Source organism: Salvelinus alpinus, chromosome 23 (genome assembly GCF_045679555.1).
Source record: "Salvelinus alpinus chromosome 23, SLU_Salpinus.1, whole genome shotgun sequence".
NCBI lineage: Eukaryota > Metazoa > Chordata > Actinopteri > Salmoniformes > Salmonidae > Salvelinus > Salvelinus alpinus.
In genome coordinates, this window is record NC_092108.1 from 26,760,348 (window position 1) to 26,780,960 (window position 20,613).

General features: G+C 43.4%; 2 protein-coding genes across 2 annotated transcripts in view; both read left to right on the plus strand.

Moving 5' to 3' along the window:
• The first annotated feature begins 271 nt into the window (after positions 1–271).
• On the plus strand, positions 272–8,024 carry LOC139550682 (3-dehydrosphinganine reductase). The gene is made up of 10 exons (XM_071361742.1): positions 272–701; positions 1,173–1,262; positions 2,727–2,783; positions 2,964–3,029; positions 3,132–3,227; positions 4,066–4,257; positions 4,383–4,466; positions 4,566–4,649; positions 4,819–4,920; positions 5,182–8,024. Exons 1-10 carry the CDS (start codon positions 513–515, stop codon positions 5,299–5,301), a joined length of 1,080 nt encoding a protein of 359 aa, XP_071217843.1. The 5' UTR covers positions 272–512; the 3' UTR covers positions 5,302–8,024.
• A 976-nt stretch (positions 8,025–9,000) lies between these two features.
• LOC139550684 (apoptosis regulator Bcl-2-like) overlaps positions 9,001–20,613 on the plus strand; it is a 47,413-nt gene continuing 35,800 nt past the window's right edge. The window contains exon 1 of the mRNA XM_071361743.1: positions 9,001–10,149. Within this exon, the coding sequence (XP_071217844.1) occupies positions 9,604–10,149 (546 nt within the window). The 5' untranslated portion in view covers positions 9,001–9,603. The remainder of the gene's footprint in view (positions 10,150–20,613) is intronic.

The window sequence follows — 20,613 nt, forward strand, 5'->3', positions numbered from 1 at the left end:
TCCGTCATTGTAAATAAGACTGTGTTCTTAACTGACTTGCCTAGTCAAATAAAGCTAAAACAAATATCTAATTTGACAACATTGAGGGGGATCTAGATCTGGCGATGGAGATGGTTATGTCGGTAGAATAAAATGGGTGCACCAACAATAAGGAAGTACACCATTGCATTTTGGGAAGTGTTGTCCTTAATCTGAGAAAACCTCTGTCAGGTGGCAGTTTGCTTCGTGTTTTAAAACTACAAATACCTAGAACGGTGGTCAAATTGTCGCATCCGTTCAAAGTGCACAATACGACTTGTTTTGGTTCATATTGCAGCTAGGCAGGAAAATATCGTAGATCCAAGGTCCACCACGGCATTTTATCTTGGAAGTAAACCCTCTGACACACTGCTAAATATACTGCTAGAAAACTCCTCCTCTGTGTGTTTCATCGCCACCCCTTTTGACAAGCGCAAGCCCCCGCGATTCGCTCCTACTGAGTCTAGAAGCTAACCGAACTGCCAGCTTCACCCATGTCCTCTGAGGAAGGCTTGAGTTCAACGATCACGGATTGGCTTTTCTTCAGTTCCTGGTGGCTCCTTTTGCCTTTCATTATGCTTCTAGTCGTTGTTGCATTCGTCGTTGCCTTCGTGTTGCTATTATACATGATATCCCCTTTGATTAGCCCCAAACCTCTCAAATTAAATGGGGCCCACGTCGTGGTAAGTGCTCATTGTCCTAACTAGACAACGGTATCATATTCAGACTTGCTAGTTACGTTGCATTGCATAACCATTGCACCGTAGATTTTATAGGGTGTTGCAGGTGAAGGTGTTTCGTAAGTAAAGGCGCTTGCACGCAGCAGATCATCTACAAGTACGACACGCCCACAATTAATTAACATCTTGTAACAGAGTTGATAATGTATAGTCTTTTGCAACATGTTGCAAGCTTAAAGTGAAAACTCTAGTATGGCAATAAGTAGGCCAGCCAGTCAATGACACTCAATTTCATAGAAATGACTATACATTCTAGCAGAAACACATGTTCTAACTTGGGAAAAAAGCAACATTCTAATGACCTACTGTATATACTGTAAGTTGGACTTTGACCCTAGGGGACCATCCCTTGTATTTAACTTTTTAAAGGGAATGACCCTCCTCTCTCACCTACCACCACCTTTCAACCCACAGGTCACTGGAGGTTCCAGTGGAATAGGGAAAAGCATTGCTATGGAGTGCTACAGACAAGGAGCCTTCATCACACTAGTGGCAAGAGACGAGGTGAGTAGAAATCCACTTCAAATCAACATCCTTGCAGGGCTCTACAGTGCAACCATTTTACTTGCATATGCGGCTAAATATTTTGCTGTGACCTGGAACTTTTATTTAGGAACACTGGTGCGCCTAGAAAAATTAAGGATTTATTTTATTGTGCTCCAAAATGTCTTTGTGTGCGTCTACATTTCCCAATTTAGGCGCACACATGCTTCGTATAATTATATACACTACCGTTAAAAAGTTTGGGGTCACTTAGAAATGTCCTTGTTTTTGAAAGAAAAGCAACAAAAAAATTGTCCATTAAAATAACATAAAATTGATCAGAAATACAGTGTAGACATTGTTAATGTTGTAAATGACTATTGTAGCTGGAAACGGCAGATTTTTTATGGAATATCTACATAGGCGTATAGAGGCCCTTTATCAGCAACCATCACTCCTGTGTTCCAATGGCACGTTGTGTTAGCTAATCCAAATTTATCATTTTAAAAGGCTAATTGATCATTAGAAAACCCTTTTGCAATTATGTTAGCAGAGCTGAAAACTGTTCTGATTAAAGAAGCAATAAAACGGACCTTCTTTAGCCTAGTTGAGTATCTGGGGCATCAGTATTTGTGGGTTTGATTACAGGCTCAAAATTGCCAGAAACAAATAACTTTCTTCTGAAACTCATCAGTCTATTCTTGTTCTGAGAAATGAAGGCTAATCCATGCGAGAAATTGTCAAGAAACTGAAGATCTCATACAACGCTATGTAGCACTCCCTTCACAGAACAGTGCAAACTGTCTCTAACCAGAGTAGAAAGAGGAGTGGGAGGCCCCAGTGCACAACTGAGCAAGAGGACAAGTACATTAGAGTATCTAGTTTGAGAAACAGACACCTCACAAGTCCTCAACTGGCAGCTCATTAAATAGTACCCGCAAAACACCAGTCTCGACGTCAACAGTGAAGAGGCAACTCCGGGATGCTGGCCTTCTAGGCAGAGTTCCTCTGTCCAGTGTCTGTGTTAGTTTGCACATCTTTTATTTTTATTGGCCAGTCTGAGATATGGCTTTTTCTTTGCAACTCTGCTTAGAAGGCCAGCATCCCAGAGTCACCTCTTCACTGTTGACGTTGAGACTGGTGTTTTGCGGGTACTATTTAATGAAGCTGCCAGTTTAGGACTTGTGAGGCGTCTGTTGGAACACAGGAGTGATGGTGGCTGATAATGGGCTTTTGTACGCCTATGTAGATATTCCATAAAAAAAACTACAGTTTCCAGCTGCAATATTCATTTACAACATTAACAATGTCTACACTGTATTTCTGATCAATTTGATGTTATTTTAATGGACAAAAAAATTGCTTTTTTTTCAAAAACAAGGACATTTTGAAGTGACCCCAAACTTTTGAACGGTAGTGTACATATATTTTTTCAGCGCATCACTCAGCCAGCACATTTATCAATCATTCTTTAATTTCCTTCAGAGTAAATTGGTTCAAGCGAAAAAAGAAGTGGAGAAATGTGCCATTAATGACAAGCAGGTATGTATTACGTTGCTACAGTACATGTCTTGGGACAACGTGGAAGAAAGACAATGTTTTTGTTGTTCTTGCTTTTTTTGGGGGGGTGCAAGCAAATCATTGAATGTTGACCTGGATGATCTCATTAGCAACTCACTTGACCGCTGACTGTTTTGGTATTTGTATTCCTCTTCCACTCAGGTGGTGCTCTGCATATCAGTTGACGTGTCCAAGGACTACAGACAGGTGGAAAGTGTGATTAAGCAGGTAAATCACAAGTGATGGGGGCCTTTTCCATCATATCAATTCCTATTTTTTTTTTTATAATTGTCTGCAAGTAACAATGTCAATATAATTTCATCCATCTAGTGTCAAGAAAAGCTTGGTCCGGTGGACATGCTGGTGAACTGTGCTGGGACATCCTTCTCTGGGAAGTTTGAGGAGGTGGAGGTGGAGCGCTTCAGAGTAAGTACTGTAACTAATGAGGGGAATAGACCGACAGGTCTGGAAGGGAGAACGCAGAAACCCAACTCTTTACAGTGTGTGCCTCAGAAAACCTTGATGTTGTGCCAAAATGAACATAATTTGAAACTAACTCTGAATAGGCAATGAGACTAGATGTTTCCCAGATTGAAGATTCAAAGGGTTTGATGTCTGTCCAAGGTGGAACCAAGGGTTCAGTTTTCAGTTTAGAGGCAGCTAGTGAGCCAGAAGGTTAGATTCGATTGCAGTCTAGGTCTGCTGCAGATTTAATTGCAGTGGAAGAATGAGAGAGAGGTTTAATTCCAGGCTGAAGAGGTGGCAGGTTTCTTCACTCTCTCTGACAGTGAAGGGATGGTACCAATACCTAAATAATGACCCAGGGAAAATTAGGTTGTGTGTACACATTGCGAGTGTGTGTGCATGAAGGGATTATTCTGATACTAAGATAATAATCATGACCAATAGAAAATGTGATTGTGTGTGTGTTCCCCACATCCTAATGTATTTAATGTGCTTCATTAGATTTCCTGGAGGGAGCTAGGCTGTGCTGGTGCTGCTAGCTAGTTCCTTCTCATCCTGGCATTCCATTGCTGGTCACATGCCTCGTTAAGGGTCTGAAGTCATTAGACCTCACCCCATAGAAATGCTATTACCATGGAAACTGCTCAGAAATATAACAATTACCATGTCAGGAGGCTGTTTTTCTCAAGTGAATACTCTTTGATATGATGTATATTATTCAGTCTATGAGTAATAATATACATTTTATTAATAATAATATATTCATTACTTTTTGTGATCCTTCCCCTGTCTATAACAGAGTATGATGGAGGTGAACTACCTGGGCAGTGTGTATCCCACACGGGCTGTAATCACCACAATGAAGGAGCGTAGGATGGGACGCATCATGTTTATCTCCTCCCAGGCTGGCCAGATCGGCCTGTTCGGCTACACAGCCTACTCTCCGTCCAAATTTGCCCTGCGTGGGCTGGCTGAGTCCCTGCAGATGGAGGTGAGTAGTATCCAATAGTTCCTTTTCCTGCCCACATTTGGGGCCAATAGGTCAAATTCTCAACATAAAATTTGGATAAGTCTCTTTAAGGCTGAAAGCACTCTTTCCTCTACTCGTCCCTGCAGATGAAGCCATATAACATTTATGTAACGGTGGCCTACCCCCCTGACACTGACACTCCAGGACTAGCAGAGGAGAATAGGACAAAGGTGAGTCTCCTCATGAAAAGGGGAAAGTGTAAACTCTCTCATATTTTGTATTTTATTCTAATGCCTCAAGTTATATTTTGTCTCTTTGTCCTTCCATAGCCCTTAGAGACTAGGCTGATCTCTGAGACATCTGGGGTGACTCAGCCGGAGCAGGTGGCTAAGATCGTTGTCAAGGATGCAGTGGTAAGACATTGCATTCTCAGCAAGTGTCACTATGAAATTCACCAGGCCTCAGGTCTACATAAAAACCTTCATCAATAAATACCTTCCAGTCAGAAACATTGAGAAATTTGCTCTCTAAAAGTGTGATAAAGCAGTTTTTCTGACGGTCATGTGTTTGTGCCCCCCACAGCAGGGGAACTTTAACAGCTCTGTGGGGCCTGACGGCTACATGCTCTCAGCTCTCACCTGTGGAATGTCACCAGTCACCTCCATCACAGAGGGCCTCCAGCAGGTAACTACACTACAGGACAGGAACAGCACTGTCACTGTCCCACTACAACACACCCAAATATTACTATTTTGGTAAACATGTGTTAACTGAACCTTAACTATCAACTTACCAAAGCCATTTTGTATCTATTACACATCTATTGTAACCATAGAGACAGAAATATGACAATTCTATGGTTATAACATAATAATAGATTGTCACAAAACTGTCTGTTACTGTCTAGAGCCCAAATTGTTAATGTGGCCTCTGATCTCTGTGCAGATTGTAACCATGGGGCTGTTCCGGACCATTGCTCTGTTCTACCTGGGGAGTTTTGACAGCATTGTGCGTCGCTGTATGATCCAGAGGGAGCAGGCCAAAGCAGCGGACAAGAGGGAGTAACAACCCCCCCCCCCCCCCTCCATCCTCCACTATTATAGCCACTGGAGAACTCACCCCAGCCAGCCCTCCTCTCCCCTCCCCTCCATTCCTTAGAGGGCACAACCCTGGACAGGCTAAATGGCCAGATATCTCGTGCGCCAGTGATAATACCGAAGTAAAGAAAATGGCGGGTGTCCTGTTACTTATTATGTAACGCATATAATTCTTGTCAGTTATTTTGTTTGTCCACCTTTTTTCATCATTCCAGTGATATTGTTTACTCAAGTGCTCTGTGAAACGTTTTAATTGTAACTGTATACCTGCTTTTATTGTTAAGGCTGCTCTACCCCAGGGTCTATGAGGGCAGACTAAACACTACTAGCTTGCTGTTAAAGTAGGCCTTGTCAACACCTGAAACTTTAGCCTACTTTTGGGCCACCCTATCCTCCTATTTTTGTCCATGCAGAGGAAAGTAAGGGATTGCCAGTCTGACTGCTTATGTCAGCATGTTGACCTGCAATCCCTTACCAAGAATCAGAAGAAACAAGAACACTAACAAACCATGTCATACAGACCATTTTGAGTAAGCTATCTTTATCACGTCAAACTACTGTTATTTTCACCAAATGTGTTCCTCTTTCCTTCCCAAGCTTTGCAGGCAAAGCTTCTCTTTATTCACTCTGTGTCACCCGGTGCCCTTCCATGTGCTGTTTATGTAGAGTGATGTATTGGCCCGTGCTGTGGATGCATCAACAGAGCTTTGATGTGATTTAACAGTGATGAGAGAGGGCAAAGCAAAAATATAAATTTGCTTCCAGGAAATTATCATCCAAGGCATTTTTAGGTAAAATGATTGTATGTGCAACTACGAGAGAATGTGTGTGCTGTGTAGGAGCCGTGTGAAGAAGCCGAGGGGAAAGATTTTAATGCAGTGTTGTTACAATGTGTTTAAATGACTGACCAAACCTACTCCAGGGAGAGAGAGAAGCCATTGGACACTGGTGGTGGCTGGGGAAAAAAGAAAAACCTCTATTCCTCTTATTTGCATGCCACTTTCACATTTGACTTGTGTTTCTTACCCGAGGTAGAAGCGGTATGTAAAAGGTAGGCATAGGACAGTCGTGCGATGTAGTATGAGAACAAATCCGCTAACATCTGATGCCAGCCTCATTCACTCTTTCCTGTCTTCCTATGATGTCTTATCAGTTGTTGATCTCTGTGTATGTGTGATCTGTGCACATATTTTGCCATGTAGCATCCAAGTGGGGTCTGATTACAGTGATGGGGTGGTGTCTGGACAAGGCGTGGGGTGTGACTCGCAGGTTCCAGCAAAGACCCTTCAGGCCTGGAGAGGGCACTAGAGCTCTATTTTATATAGAGGCCAAGAGATTAAGAGGGACTGGCAAACTCAGTCTGTGCAGAGCAACATAAAGGAGCTATGTGTGCTATTGTATTGTCTAATTTTACATTTCATCCACAGTCACCATGGACACTATCCTATACTCTCTTAACTGAGTGTAATTTGTCTCAGTAAGTATTCACAGTTCTTTCCTGAAGTCCTCTAACTCCAAGCCTTTTAAACATCCCGTATTTACCTTACCTTCTTACCTTCTCAACATTCTGCTTAATGGGGCGAGAAAAGATCAAATGTGAACTCATGCAAGTCTTCCTTCCATCCATCAACTGTGGGCAGAATGTACTGACCTTTAATGCAAACCATAGGCTACAAATCAGAAAGTATGCTTTTTTTTATCCACCAATATTTGAATGCCAAAATGTATTAAGAGACCATTTCTGTAAATGCAATGCAACTACTTGTGATTTATTTTGTTTGATGTTGCTGGTCTGTACTATCCTAGAAACAGTTTGTAGTTCAGCCAAGCACTACAATTGTGGGGACCCATTCCAAGCCTTAAGAGAAAACTACGAATTATGTTAATGATAAAATAATGGAATTTATTCACAGAAAATAATGTGGCTTAAGCCGCTTGTGGTTTACCAGTTAATTTGATTTTTCTGCGAAAATGCCAACTGTTTTGGTGTATTTTGTTTGTCAATTTCAGTTTAGTTTTTGTACAAAAAGGCCTTACTCAAACCCAAAATAAGAACGTGAGAATGGATGATCCAACTCTGAGGTTCTCATTTGACATTGGTTCAAGGCACATTGTCACTGTCCAGCGCTTAGTGTGTCGATACCTGTCATTTCCTCATCTGTACATTGTTAGCTTTGACTCACTGTCATCTTTAGGTAGCAACACATATATGTTGAAGTTTATAGACATTTGATATAATATGTAGCTCATGGAAAAAGCTATTTTGTTTGAACACATTTTAAGCTTTGAAAATCAAGCCTATGCTTACAATATGTTAAAACACTACAACCAAGTTGTACCATTGTTAAAATGCTCAGTCACACTCTAGTTTTCCCATTTGTTGGTGTTGTCCAGAGATATTTAAAAGAAGATTATAAAATGTTTAAGTACAGTGCTACTGAATATTATCATTCTGCTTCTGTTCCTATCTTATTGGTTGTGTTTCGTTTTGTTTTGGCCAAATGTGTATGAATTTCACCTAGTGTGCCATTGAAAAGAAAAATGTAAGGAGTAGAACAATGTTGCTTTGTCTTATTTTCTTACATGATAAAACTAAATGAATAACTTTGGAAAATGACATATCCTCTGCTAAATGCCCACTATGTTTTTGTCTGCTCTCAGTACTGTTGATACAGGCCTTTTAAAACTCAACTATGGTTAGTCTCCTATTCTTTTTAAGAACTTTTATGTGATTCTGTATAACCTATACTGTATGTGTAGCTGTGTTTGCTGGATTCTGAACTTACATTATTCAGTTGCTGAGGGTTGGACTACGGCTACAGTTGATCAATCCTGACTCCTGTGTATTCAGAAGCTGAGTAGGTGTTCTGTGCCACTCCATACCGTTATACAGTTTTGATGTACAGTAGGTACGTGTGGCCGGGCAGTTGTTGGGGGGGGGACAGGTGTTCAGTTTTACGTGTTCTGTTTGAGTAGGCTTTCATCTTCCATGATGGGAACAGAACAGCCTGGGCAGACGGTAGCTATTGTATAGTGCCCTCAGATCAGCAGGAAGACTGCATGGGGATTTAGAGGCTGTGTTGCCCTGTAAGAGAATGTGTAGAAGATATAGCCAGGTAGAGAGACTGAGCGAGATATACATAGACACACTGGAAGAGAGAGAAAAACACAGAGAACATCAAAATATATGTCCACCAATGAGATGGATGGATGTCCATAAGGATGCTAGATAAAAGCAGTCCCCTCATGGGGAATCAGAATGGTGTAGTCCTGTCTAGTAAGGGCTCAGCAATTATTAATCAGGCAGGGCTAAAGAAAGCAAGCTTGACGCTTCTAATTCTTCAAATAAGGCAAGGTTCACCAATTTCTACAACTTGATCTGAATTGATAGGCTACTGTTCGTAACAGTTGAAATGGCTATTCACCATATTTCGAGCCATAAAATATTGGGGAAATGTTAGGATTATATCAACATTTTCTGCATTAGATAAGAATTAAAGGTTAAAATCCTATCATGCCTATCATGGCATACATTTCTCTACAGATCAAACGTAACCAAATAGGAGGGACACGTAGGCCTACTTGGAGTTTCCAAATGCACAAGTGATAACTTTCAATGGGTGACGTAAGAAATACCTCACCAGCAAAGCAGCAAAGAATGTTCAACCAACCCAGTGTGTAGCTGGAACACAGGCAGCAATATTATTGTGGGATACAGTCTTCACTGCACAGTCCCTCGAAACGGCTCTCCGTACGCGTAACAAGGCGCTAGAATAGTTTGCGGTATCATATTCTGGATGCATGCGACGTTGATCTTCTTATGTGGTTTTTCGGTCATGTATTTTTTTTGTAGTGTAGGCTACATTATGTGCATATCGAGAATATTTTAATCTCTTCCGTATTTCTGGCTGTCTGGATTTGGGAGTCTACAGATAACTGTAGCCACTTTTTGATCAAGGCTTCGAATATTTCCTTTTGATAGCACAATTGGGGAAACATTTTGATATTCTTACGTGGATATACTTGGACTTTTTCACGGTTTCAGCCTAGTTGGGTGAAGGGACAGTTTTTCAATCCACGCACATCGCTCCCGTTGCAGTGTTTCGTTCTGCACGGTTCGATAGTATCCTATAAACTTGACCAGAGCATTTTCTCAGAAATACACTTTTCGTTTGATCTGATGTATTGCGCGGCGCAGTGCATGTTTATAAGTACGATGTATTATTCTTAAAAACTAGGATTGTGGAGGTCATTATCAGTGCCAATCATAATGGCAAACGACGACAACCGCTGTATAGTGGAAAAGTACATTTGTCACAAACTCTTGAAAAGGGGATATGCGTGGGATTTCGAGAATGCCGAGGATGAGGAAGATGCTGATAATAATGGGTCGATGATTTCTCCTCCGCCTGGTTTGGCACGGCGGTGCCACGGGGCCAATAACGCCAGATCGGGCAGCGTCCCCCATCTTTCCAAACGGCTCTCCCAAACGGACCCGCATGCAGCTATTCACAGAGTTTTGCGTGAGGCCGGGGACGAACTCGAACGACTGTACCAGCCCGACTTTGCGGAGATGTCACACCAATTGTATCTCACGTCTTCTATGGCAGAAAGGAGATTCAGAGAGGTGATAGACGAGCTGTTCAGGGACGGGGTTAACTGGGGACGAATTGTCGCCTTCTTCGAGTTCGGGGGCACAATATGTGTGGAATGCGTGAACAAGGAAATGACGTCGCAGGTTGACCACATCGCCGGGTGGATGACGGAGTATCTAAATGGACCGCTGCACAGCTGGATTCAAGAGAACGGGGGATGGGTAGGTGTAATCTCTGCTTTGAATTGCCCGATATCACGTTGATTTATCCGTAGGCTAGGCTACATTACGTATGATGCGGTGGGAATGTCTGGATATTAACGACATCATATTTTAGTGTTCCTGATTTGATGTTCAGACTGTTTGTCTAGCATGTCTGGCCAATAAGATATTACAGTATCTGTCACACCTCCCCACGCTCTAAAGCCCGCCTCAGCCGAATGAAGGCAGAACACCTTTCAAAAATTTTGAGTTTTTTGCCATTTTGCCCTCAGAACGGACTCAATTCGTCGGGGCATGCTCTATAAGGTCTGAAGGCAGATACTGGCCCATGTTGACTCCAATGCTTCCCACAGTTGTGTCAAATTGACTGGAAGGCCCTTGGGTGGTGGACCATTCTTGATACACACAGGAAACTCTTGAGCTTGAAAACCCAGCAGCATTGTAGTTTTTGAAACAAACATGTGCGCCTGGCACTTACTACCATACCCCATTCAAAGGCACATACATATTGGTGTCTTGCCCATTCACTCTCTGAATGGCACACATATACAATCCATGTCTCAATTGTCTCAAGGCTTAATAATCCTTCTTTAAGCTGTCTTCTCCCCTTCATCTACACTGATTGAAGTGGATTTAACACATGACATCAATAAGGGATCATAGCTTTCACCTGGATTCACCTGGTCAGTTTATGTCATGGAAAGACCAGGTGTTCATAATGTTTTGTACATTTGGTGTATATTTTTATTATTGTTATGTTTATTATTGTGTCATTCACTTCTCTTTTTTTGACCAGCACTGTTTGAGCTCAGAGCATAAGAATTCCACTGTACCCTGCAATTACATCTACAACCATGTGCATGTGACTAATGCACTCATCTATCTATCTATCTATCTATCTATCTATCTATCTATCTATCTATCTATCTATAGTTAAAGTCTGAAGTTTATATACACTATATACACCACGCAGCCGTCAAACCGCTCAGGAAGGAGACGTGTTCTGTTTCCTAAAGATGAACGTACTTTGGTGCGAAAAGTACAGTTGTTGCCTTCTCACCAAGCTGCTTGCCTATTGTCCTGTAGCCCATCCCAGCCTTGTGCAGGTCTACAATTTTATCCCTGATGTCCTTACACAGCTCTCTGGTCTTGGCCATTGTGGAGAGATTGGAGTCTGTTTGATTGAGTGTGTGGACAGGTGTCTTTTATACAGGTAACGAGTTCAAACAGGTGCAGTTAATACAGGTAATAAGTGGAGAACAGGAGGGCTTCTTAAAGAAAAACTAACAGGTCTGTGAGAGCCGGAATTCTTACTGGTTGGTAGGTGATCAAATACTTATGTCATGCAATAAAATGCAAATGAATTACTTAAAAATCATACAATGTGATTTTCTGGATTTTTGTTTTAGATTCCGTCTTTCACAGTTGAAGTGTACCTATGATAAAAATTACAGACCTCTACATGCTTTGTAAGTAGGAAAACCTGCAAAATCGGCAGTGTATCAAATACTTGTTCTCCCCACTGTAGATGTCTGTGACACTATCTGCAGAGAACAGTCTGTACTGTAACCAGAGCTGATGAGGCACTAGTAGGACAGGATCATTATACAGTATCTGTCTCGCTCCACATCCGTGGCGGGACAGAGCTGGACAGAGCTGGACAGACACATGTCAGGGGAATGGGTGCCATCAAATTAACAGTATAGGCTACCAGCCCTCAGGCAAGACAGGACAAGAGATGAGGACCACTGTCAGAGATTCACATGACCCATAGAATCCTCCAACCAAAACAAAGTTGAGAGCCCCCCCCACACACACACACACACACACACACGCACGCATGCGCACATACAATGCATTTATCATCTATCATCAAATAACTGAGCATGCATCACCAACTTCACATCCACAACAACCTCTGTTCTGTTTTTCTTTTGTTACTGCTTTTTCCCCTCTGAAGATGAACAGCGTGGCCACTCCTTTACGACTGCTCTCTTCTACAGCTCAGCAGATATTAGGCCGAACTGCCAAAAAGTAGTCCCTAATTGACAAAAGTACTCTTAATGATAACATAACATTTGTTTGCACCATTTCAGCTATCTAGCTGGACGCAAGGTGGTAGAGGGGGGTGGGTATTGGAGGGTTGGAGGCTAATCAATGATTTATGTGGAGCATTTCATCTCTAAAGGAAGGAGCGTTTAACATTCCCCTTGAGTCTCGTCTGCCCCTGAAGGTGGCAGGTTGTGCCACATATCAAAGGGAAGCACGGAGAGGAGAGAGGGGCCTCCAGGATTACAGAACCACAGACTACAGCCAGCCTGTATGTATATTTAACATGTAACATGCACTCTCCAGTGCATTTTGGTTCAGTTGGAGCCCTTTTGTCTCTTTTGATACCTGTGCCTGGGATGACAGGATACGGCTGTGGCTGCCGTGTGTGTCTGTGTGTTAGAGGTCTCTGGAGCCTGTATACCCGACTACCCGTCTCACTATGTACTGTTGTATGTAGGTCAGAATAGACAGTAGTGTTTCAAGGCTGAGGCTGAGGCGACAGGATATTCATGTGCTATATCTATGAGAACTGAAGGACACGGAATCTTTTAATCCGAAGGTTAATTCCGTATTATGGGAAAGTATATGCAACCAATTTTCTGTGTCATTTTGCCAGGGACTTGTGATAAGTGACCAAATTGAACATCCCACCCAAAAATTGTCTGTGATGTAAGTGAGCCTCAGATGACATGCCAGAAACAATTAATTAAATGTGTTTGTCACTTAAAATATCAATTAAACGCTGAGTCTCAGATAGCCGCCTGTCCCTTTCAACAGCTGGGCATCGGCACACATTTCAGAAAATAAACACTTGTTTTAAATTAACGACGGGTCGAAATGAATTGTTTACAAGTGAACTTCAGTAATCGTAAAGATTGTGCAAAAGAAGAGAAAGGAGAGCAACATCATTGCCATGGATGAAACAGACCACTGGGAACAGACGTCAGTTCAACGTCTAGTCTTGATTTACATTTGATTGAGTTGCCAACTACCATGAATTCAACGTGAAATCAACCTAAAATGTCACCTGTCATTGGATTTAGGTTAAAAGTTGGGTGAGAAAAAGACTAAATTCCCTTACGTTGATTGCTTCTTGTAAATCCAAGCCGTTTTCTACGTTGATTCAACATCAGCACATTGACATAGTTGGTGTAAATTGCATGGAAACAATGTTGATTCAACCAGTTTTTGCCCAATGAGAGCAGTGTGGTTTGAAATGATCAGCTCGACAAGATGGTCTCACGTGAGGAAAATTCAACATTTGTCCAGGGAGGGATAAACGTCTATGAGTGGAGTGAAAGTAGGTAAGGGTTGTTAAAACAGAAAAAGCTTGATGGTTAAGCATTAAAAAATGTACAGTTAACTTGCCCCTATTGGACGGTATTGAAGGCGTCTCCTGAGGTCCTGTGGAAAAGGGACCTGGACAAACGCTGAGTACTGAAGTCTATCTGTTGTGGTTGCATTGCAACTACGGACGATACAAGGCACAACAAGGTGCAATGAGTGAAAGAATGTATGTTAGGCAGCCTTGTCTTTTTTAAGTGAATGTTGGGATTTTTTAACCATTCGTGAACCTGTGACCAGAAACAAGCTACATAGGGGAAATACCTGAATAAATTATCTAGTGATTCTGTCTCTTCGCAGCAAAATCTAAAGAGCTGAGATTGTTGTATGCCACATATTTATATATATATCATTCTGTTGGTGGCAAGAATTTTGTATAATCATTTAAATTGAAAAACTCAAAGTGTTGAATCAAGTGTAGTTTTTTGACCAGTTCATAAACCATGTGCCATGGAATCGGTACATCGAAAATCTCCTCCCATTTATTTTGCAACCTGTATAGAGCAGCTGTCAACAGTTTTGTCCTCAGATGAAACTGGTATATTTTTCTATTTATGCCAATTCCTTTCAGCCAATTTGTATCTTTAATATATGGCAGGCAAACAAGTTCCCTACCTTCTCCCTTTCCATTTGCCTCTTCCATTTTTGTGGTAATGTTGCAATCAGTTGGTTATACATTTTGATTGAGCAGACATTCCCATATATTTTCGATAGCTGCTGATGTGACATAACTCCACCGTTTATATTCATAATATAATTAATAAATATACTTTTTTAAATTCATCAGTATATTTGTGTCACGCCCTGGCCTTAGTTTTCTTTGTTTTCTGTAATATTTTGGTTAGGTCAGGGTGTGACAGGGGGGATGTTTGTGTGTATTTGTCTTGTCTTGGGTGGTTGTAGTGTCTAGGGGGTTTTGTTAGAGTGTATGGGTTTGTGTTGAGTGTAGGTATCTAGGTATGTCTATGGTTGCCTGAATGGTTCTCAATCAGAGACAGCTGTCATTCATTTGTCTCTGATTGGGAGCCATATTTAAGGCAGCCATAGGCATTGGGCTGGTGTGGGTAATTGTCTATGTGTAGTGTTTAGTGTCAGCACTATTTGGTTGAATAGCTTCACGGTTTGTTGTTTTTGTTCGTTTGTTCGTCTTCAAAATAAAAAGAAGATGTCGTTCTATCACGCTGCGCCTTGGTCCTCTATACAAAGTGACGACGATCGTGACAATTTGAGTTTAACCATAACATTTGTTGTAATATTTGTTCTATTTTTTCTGGAGGATAAAACTGAAATTGTAATCAGCTTTGTATGGCTTGTTGTCACGTTCCTGACCTTATTTCCTTTGTTTAGTCTTTGTTTAGTTGGTCAGGACGTGAGCTGGGTGGGCATTCTATGTTTTGTGTTTCTATGTTGGGTTTGCTGTTTAGCCTAATATGGTTCTCAATCAGAGGCAGGTGTTTGTCATTGTCTCTGATTGGGAACCATATTAAGGTAGCCTGTTTTCACTGTTTGTTTGTGGGTGATTGTTCCTGTTCGTGCGTTCATGTGTTTTATGTTCTCAGGTTCAGGACTGTAGCTTAGTTGGTTTTCGTCTGTTTATTGTTTTTTGTTAGTATTGAAAGTAGTATTCTAATAAATATGGATACATACCACGCTGCGCTTTGGTCCACCTCTCCTTCCAACGACGAGAGCCGTTACAGAATCACCCACAAAACTCGGACCAAGCAGCGTGGTAACGGGCAACAGCGGCAGCAGGAGCAGCGATGTCAAGACTCCTGGACGTGGGAGGAAATCCTAGACGGGAGAGGACCCTGGGCACAGCCAGGGGAATATCGCCGCCCCAAGGCAGAGCTGGAGGCAGCGAAAGCAGAGAGGCGGTGTTATGAGGAGCTAGCTCGGCAGCAGAATGTGGACTGTGTTACAACTTGGGAAGAGATAGACAGGTGGTCGGTCGACCCAGGGAGAGTGCCGGAGCCCTCCTGGGATTCTATGGAGCAATGTGCGGAGGGATACCGGCGAATGGAGGCAGCACGACGACGCGGTAGGAAGCCCGAGAGACAGCCCAAAACATTTATTGGGGGAGGCTAAAGGGGAGTGTGGCGAAGTCAGGTAGGAGACCTGCGCCAACTTCCCGGGCTTACCGTGGAGAGTGAGAGTACGGGCAGACACCGTGTTATGCGGAAGAGCGCACGGTGTCTCCTGTACGTGTGCATAGCCCGGTGCGGTACATCCCAGCTCCACGTATCGGCCGGGCTAGAGTGGGCATCGAGCCAGGTGCCATGAAGCCGGCTAAACGCATCTGGTCTCCAGTGCGTCTCCTCGGGCCAGTGTACATGGCACCAGCCTTACGCATGGTGCCCCCGGTTCGCCAGCACAGCCCAGTGCGGGTTATTCCACCTCCCCGCACTGGCCTGGCTACGGGGAGCATTCAACCAGGTAAGGTTGGGCAGGCTCGGTGTTCAAGAGCTCCAGTACGCCTTTACGGTCCGGTCTATCCGGTGCCACCTCCTCGCCCCAGCCCAGTACCACCAGTGCCAACACCACGCACCAGGCCGCCTGTGCGTCTCCAGAGCCCTGTTCCTCCTCCACGCACTCGCCCTGTGGTGCGTGTCTCCAGCCCGGTACCACCAGTTCCGGCACCACGCACCAAGCCTCCTGTGCGTCTCCAGAGCCCTGTACGCCCTGTTGCTGCTCCCCGCACTAGCCTTGAGGTACGAGTCCTTAGCCCGGTACCACCAGTTCCGGCACCACGCACCAGGCCTACTGTGCGCCTCAGCAGGCCAGAGTCTGCCGTCTGCCCAGCGCCACCTGAGCTGTCCGTCTGCCCTGCGCTGCCCGTTTGCCCAGCGCTGCCCGTCTGCCCAGCGCCGCCTGCGCTGCCCGTCTGCCCAGCGCCGCCTGCGCTGCCCGTCTGCCCAGCACCGCCTGCGCTGCCCGTCTGCCCAGCGCCGTCTGAGCTGCCCGTCTGCCCAGCGCCGTCTGAGCTGCCCGTCTGCCCAGCGCCGTCTGAGCCGTCCGTCAGTCAGGAGCCGCTAGAGCCGTCCGTCAGTCAGGAGCCGCTAGAGCCGTCTGTCAGTCAGGAGCCGCTAGAGCCGTCCGTCAGTCAGGAGCTGCTAGAGCCGCCCGCCAGACAGGAGCTGCCAGAGCCGCCCGCCAGACAGGAGCTGCCAGAGCCGCCCGCCAGACAGGAGCTGCCAGAGCCGCCCGCCAGACAGGAGCTGCCAGAGTCGCCCGCCAGACAGGAGCTGCCAGAGCCGTCAGTCAGCCAGGACCTGCCAGAGCCGTCAGTCAGCCAGGATCTGCCAGAGTCGTCAGTCAGCCAGGACCGGCCAGATTCGTCAGTCAGCCAGGACCGGCCAGAGTCGTCAGCCAGCCATGACCTGCCAGAGTCGTCAGCCAGCCATGACCTGCCAGAGTCGTCAGCCAGCCATGACCTGCCAGAGCCGTCAGTCAGCCATGACCTGCCAGAGCCGTCAGTCAGTCCGGAGCTGCCCCTCGGTCCAGAGCTGCCCCTCAGTCCGGAGCTGCCCCTCAGTCCGGAGCTGTCCCTCAGTCCGGAGCTGCCCCTCAGTCCAGTGGGGTTAATTTGGAGGGTCGCCGTTAAGAGGAGGCCACGGAAGCGGGAATTAACTATGGTGGGGTGTGGGCCACGTCCAGCGCCAGATCCGCCACCGTGGACAGATGCCCACCCAGACCCTCCCCTATAGGTTCAGGTTTTGCGGCCGTGGTCCGCACCTTGGAGGAGGGGAGGGGGGGGGGTACTGTCACGTTCCTGACCTTATTTCCTTTGTTTAGTCTTTGTTTAGTTGGTCAAGACGTGAGCTGGGTGGGCATTCTATGTTTTGTGTTTCTATGTTGGGTTTGCTGTTTGGCCTAATATGGTTCTCAATCAGAGGCAGGTGTTTGTCATTGTCTCTGATTGGGAACCATATTAAGGTAGCCTGTTTTCACTGTTTGTTTGTGGGTGATTGTTCCTGTTCGTGCGTTCATGTGTTTTATGTTCTCAGGTTCAGGACTGTAGCTTAGTTGGTTTTCGTCTGTTTATTGTTTTTTGTTAGTATTGAAAGTAGTATTCTAATAAATATGGATACATACCACGCTGCGCTTTGGTCCACCTCTCCTTCCAACGACGAGAGCCGTTACACTTGTTTAAGAAAGGGTGATACCTTAAATGAAATTTTGTTTTCAATCAGTCGGGAATGAGAAATTGTAATCTGTATGAATGAAAAAGGCAATTTTTGAGCAACGGGATGAGCCTTTCTTAATAATCTACTGGAGAACCATTTTGGGTTTAAGTATAATTTATGTATGAGTGAAGCTTTTATTAAGAGGTTTAAAGCTTTAATATTTAATAATTGTAGCCCCCCAAACTCATATTCATTATATAAATAGGCGCGTTTAATTTTGTCTGGCTTAGCATTCCAAATAAAATGAAATATATTTTGCTCATATGATTTAAAAAATGAGTCGTCTGGAGTAGGCAGTGCCATTAGTAAGTAAACTGTGAGAGGACCAAAGAGTTTTTAAAATGTACCTCTCCATGGTTGAGGGGCTTATCTATTCTTGCAAACTTTCTATTGAAATTGATTGTGGTAAGTTCATTTATATTTTTTTGAGATGTGAATACCAAGTTTGTCTATTTCACCATATACCCACTTTATTGGTAAACTTCAAGGTAGTGTAAACACTGTGTCTTAAGGTTGCTGGATCAAATCCCCAAGCTAACAAAGTAAAAATCTGTCATTCTGCCCCTGAGCAAGGCAGTTAATCCACTGTTCCCCGGGCGACGAATACATGGATGTCGATTAAGGCAGCCCCCCGCAACTATCTGATTCAGAGGGGTTGGGTTAAATGCGGAAGACACATTTCAGTTGAATACATTCAGTTGGACAACTGACTAGGTATCCCCCTTTCCCTTTTAACGATCTAACACATAATATGGTACACTTGTCATAATTAGGTTTTAGTCCAGAGAGTCTATAAAAGTGATCAAGATCTTCAATGAGACTGTGCAGGGATCCAGATTGAGTACTAATGAAAAAACTTGAGTCATCGGCATACATTGACACTTTTGTTTTTATCCCCTGAATTTCTAGCCCCTTGATGTTCTTGTTGTATCTAATTTTAATAGCTAGCATTTCAATGGTCATAATAAATAGATATGGAGACAACGGACAGCCTTGTTTTATTCATCTTAAAAGCTCAATACTTTCTGAGAAGTAACAATTATTTACTATTTTACATCTTCGGTTGCTGTACATAACTTTAAATCATTGTATAAGAGATTCACCGAAATTAATGTAATCCAGCCATTTATATATAAATTGTAGTCGTACTTTATCAAATGCCTTTTCAAAATCTGCTATGAAGACCAGGCCTGGTATCTTTGATGTTTCATAATGTTCAATTGTTTCAAGTAATTAATCAAGTAAGTATATCTCCAATATATCGTCCATGTAAAAAACCTGTCTGATCAGGATGAACAATATATGGTAAGACCTTTTTTATTCTATGTGCTATGCATTTCGCCAGAATTTTCGCATCACAACATTAAAGTGATAGAGGCGTCCAGTTTTTTAAATGGACTGGATCTTTATACTTACAGTACCACCTGGTTCCTGTTTTAGTAGTAATGAAATCAGACTTTCTTGTTGAGTACCTGAAAGTCTACCATTTTTATAGGAGTAATTAAAACATGCCAATAATGGATCTTTGAGTACATCAAAAAAGGTCTGATATACCTCTACTGGTACCATCCAGCCCTGGTGTTTTTACAAACTGAAATGTTTAATTGCCTCAAAAAGTTCCTCTTCTGTAAGTTGGCCTTCACAGAGGTCTTTCTGTAAATTTGTTAATTTTACATGATTATTATTAGGAAAGAAAACCATTCAGTGTAAATGGAAGAGACTGAAAAGAAAACATATGCTTAAAACATTTTGCTTCCTCTTTCAAAATATAATTTGGTGAATAATAGATGAGTCCATCATTTGTAACAAGATTCTGTAAATTCTTTTTGGTAGCTTTTCTATGTTGAAAATTCTAGCTTTTTTTGTTGCATTTTTCCCCATTTTCCATCAGATTAGCTTTATTTTTGTAATACATTACACTTGATCGTTCTTGAATAAGTACCTCCATGCCACGTAGTGCCCTACTGGTGGAGAAGTCAGGTGCAGGAGAGCAGAGAGTTGTGAACAGGCGCACACTTTATTAAGACAGAGGCAAATAAAACAGACAGACGCCACTGCGTCACAACCTCCAGGCAAAAGTAAAAGTGCTATGCGCGAAACAGTCACAAAAATTGAGCAAATGTTGTACAATAAACATCCCTCGTGAAAAGCCACGGAATAACGGGGAAAAACCCAGCCTGGCGCGTACACACGAACATGTAACAAAAACAATTTCACACAAAGACATGAAGGGGAACAGAGGAATAAATACATGCAGTGTGATTAGGAAATGAAAACCAGGTGTGCAGGGAACAAGACAAAACAAATGGAACAATGGAAAAATGGAGCGGCGATGGCTAGAAAGCTGGTGACGTCGACCGCCGAACGCCACCCGCACAAGGAGAGGAGCTGACTTCGGCGGAAGTCGTAACTAACACTCCAATTATTTTTGTTTTTCTGCTGACTTATTTTGTGCCTCTATAGTACAGTTTCCATTCCCATCTACCTGCACTGTTATTTCTTCTATTTCCTTTATTAGTCTAATCTCTTTTGACCTAAATTAATGGTGAGTATTGTTGTCATGCAATCTATGCGTAGTGGGTGCGGAGTCAGGCGCAGGAAGCAGAGGGTAAAGAACAATGTTTTATTCCGGCGCAGGGAAAATGGTCACGCCAAAACAACAGGCGCAAATAACAAGACCGGCCCAAAACCAGGACCCAACCAGTCCGAAGGAAAAAACAAAGGAAATCGCACAACCACAAACATGAACAGAGGAAAAATAAGCCCGCACAAAGAGCAGGCGGGCATACAGGCTTAAATAGCCCAACTAAAACCTAAACAAGAAACAGGTGCAACCAATAAGACAAAAACAACAGAAAAGGGAAAAAGGGATCGGTGGCAGCTA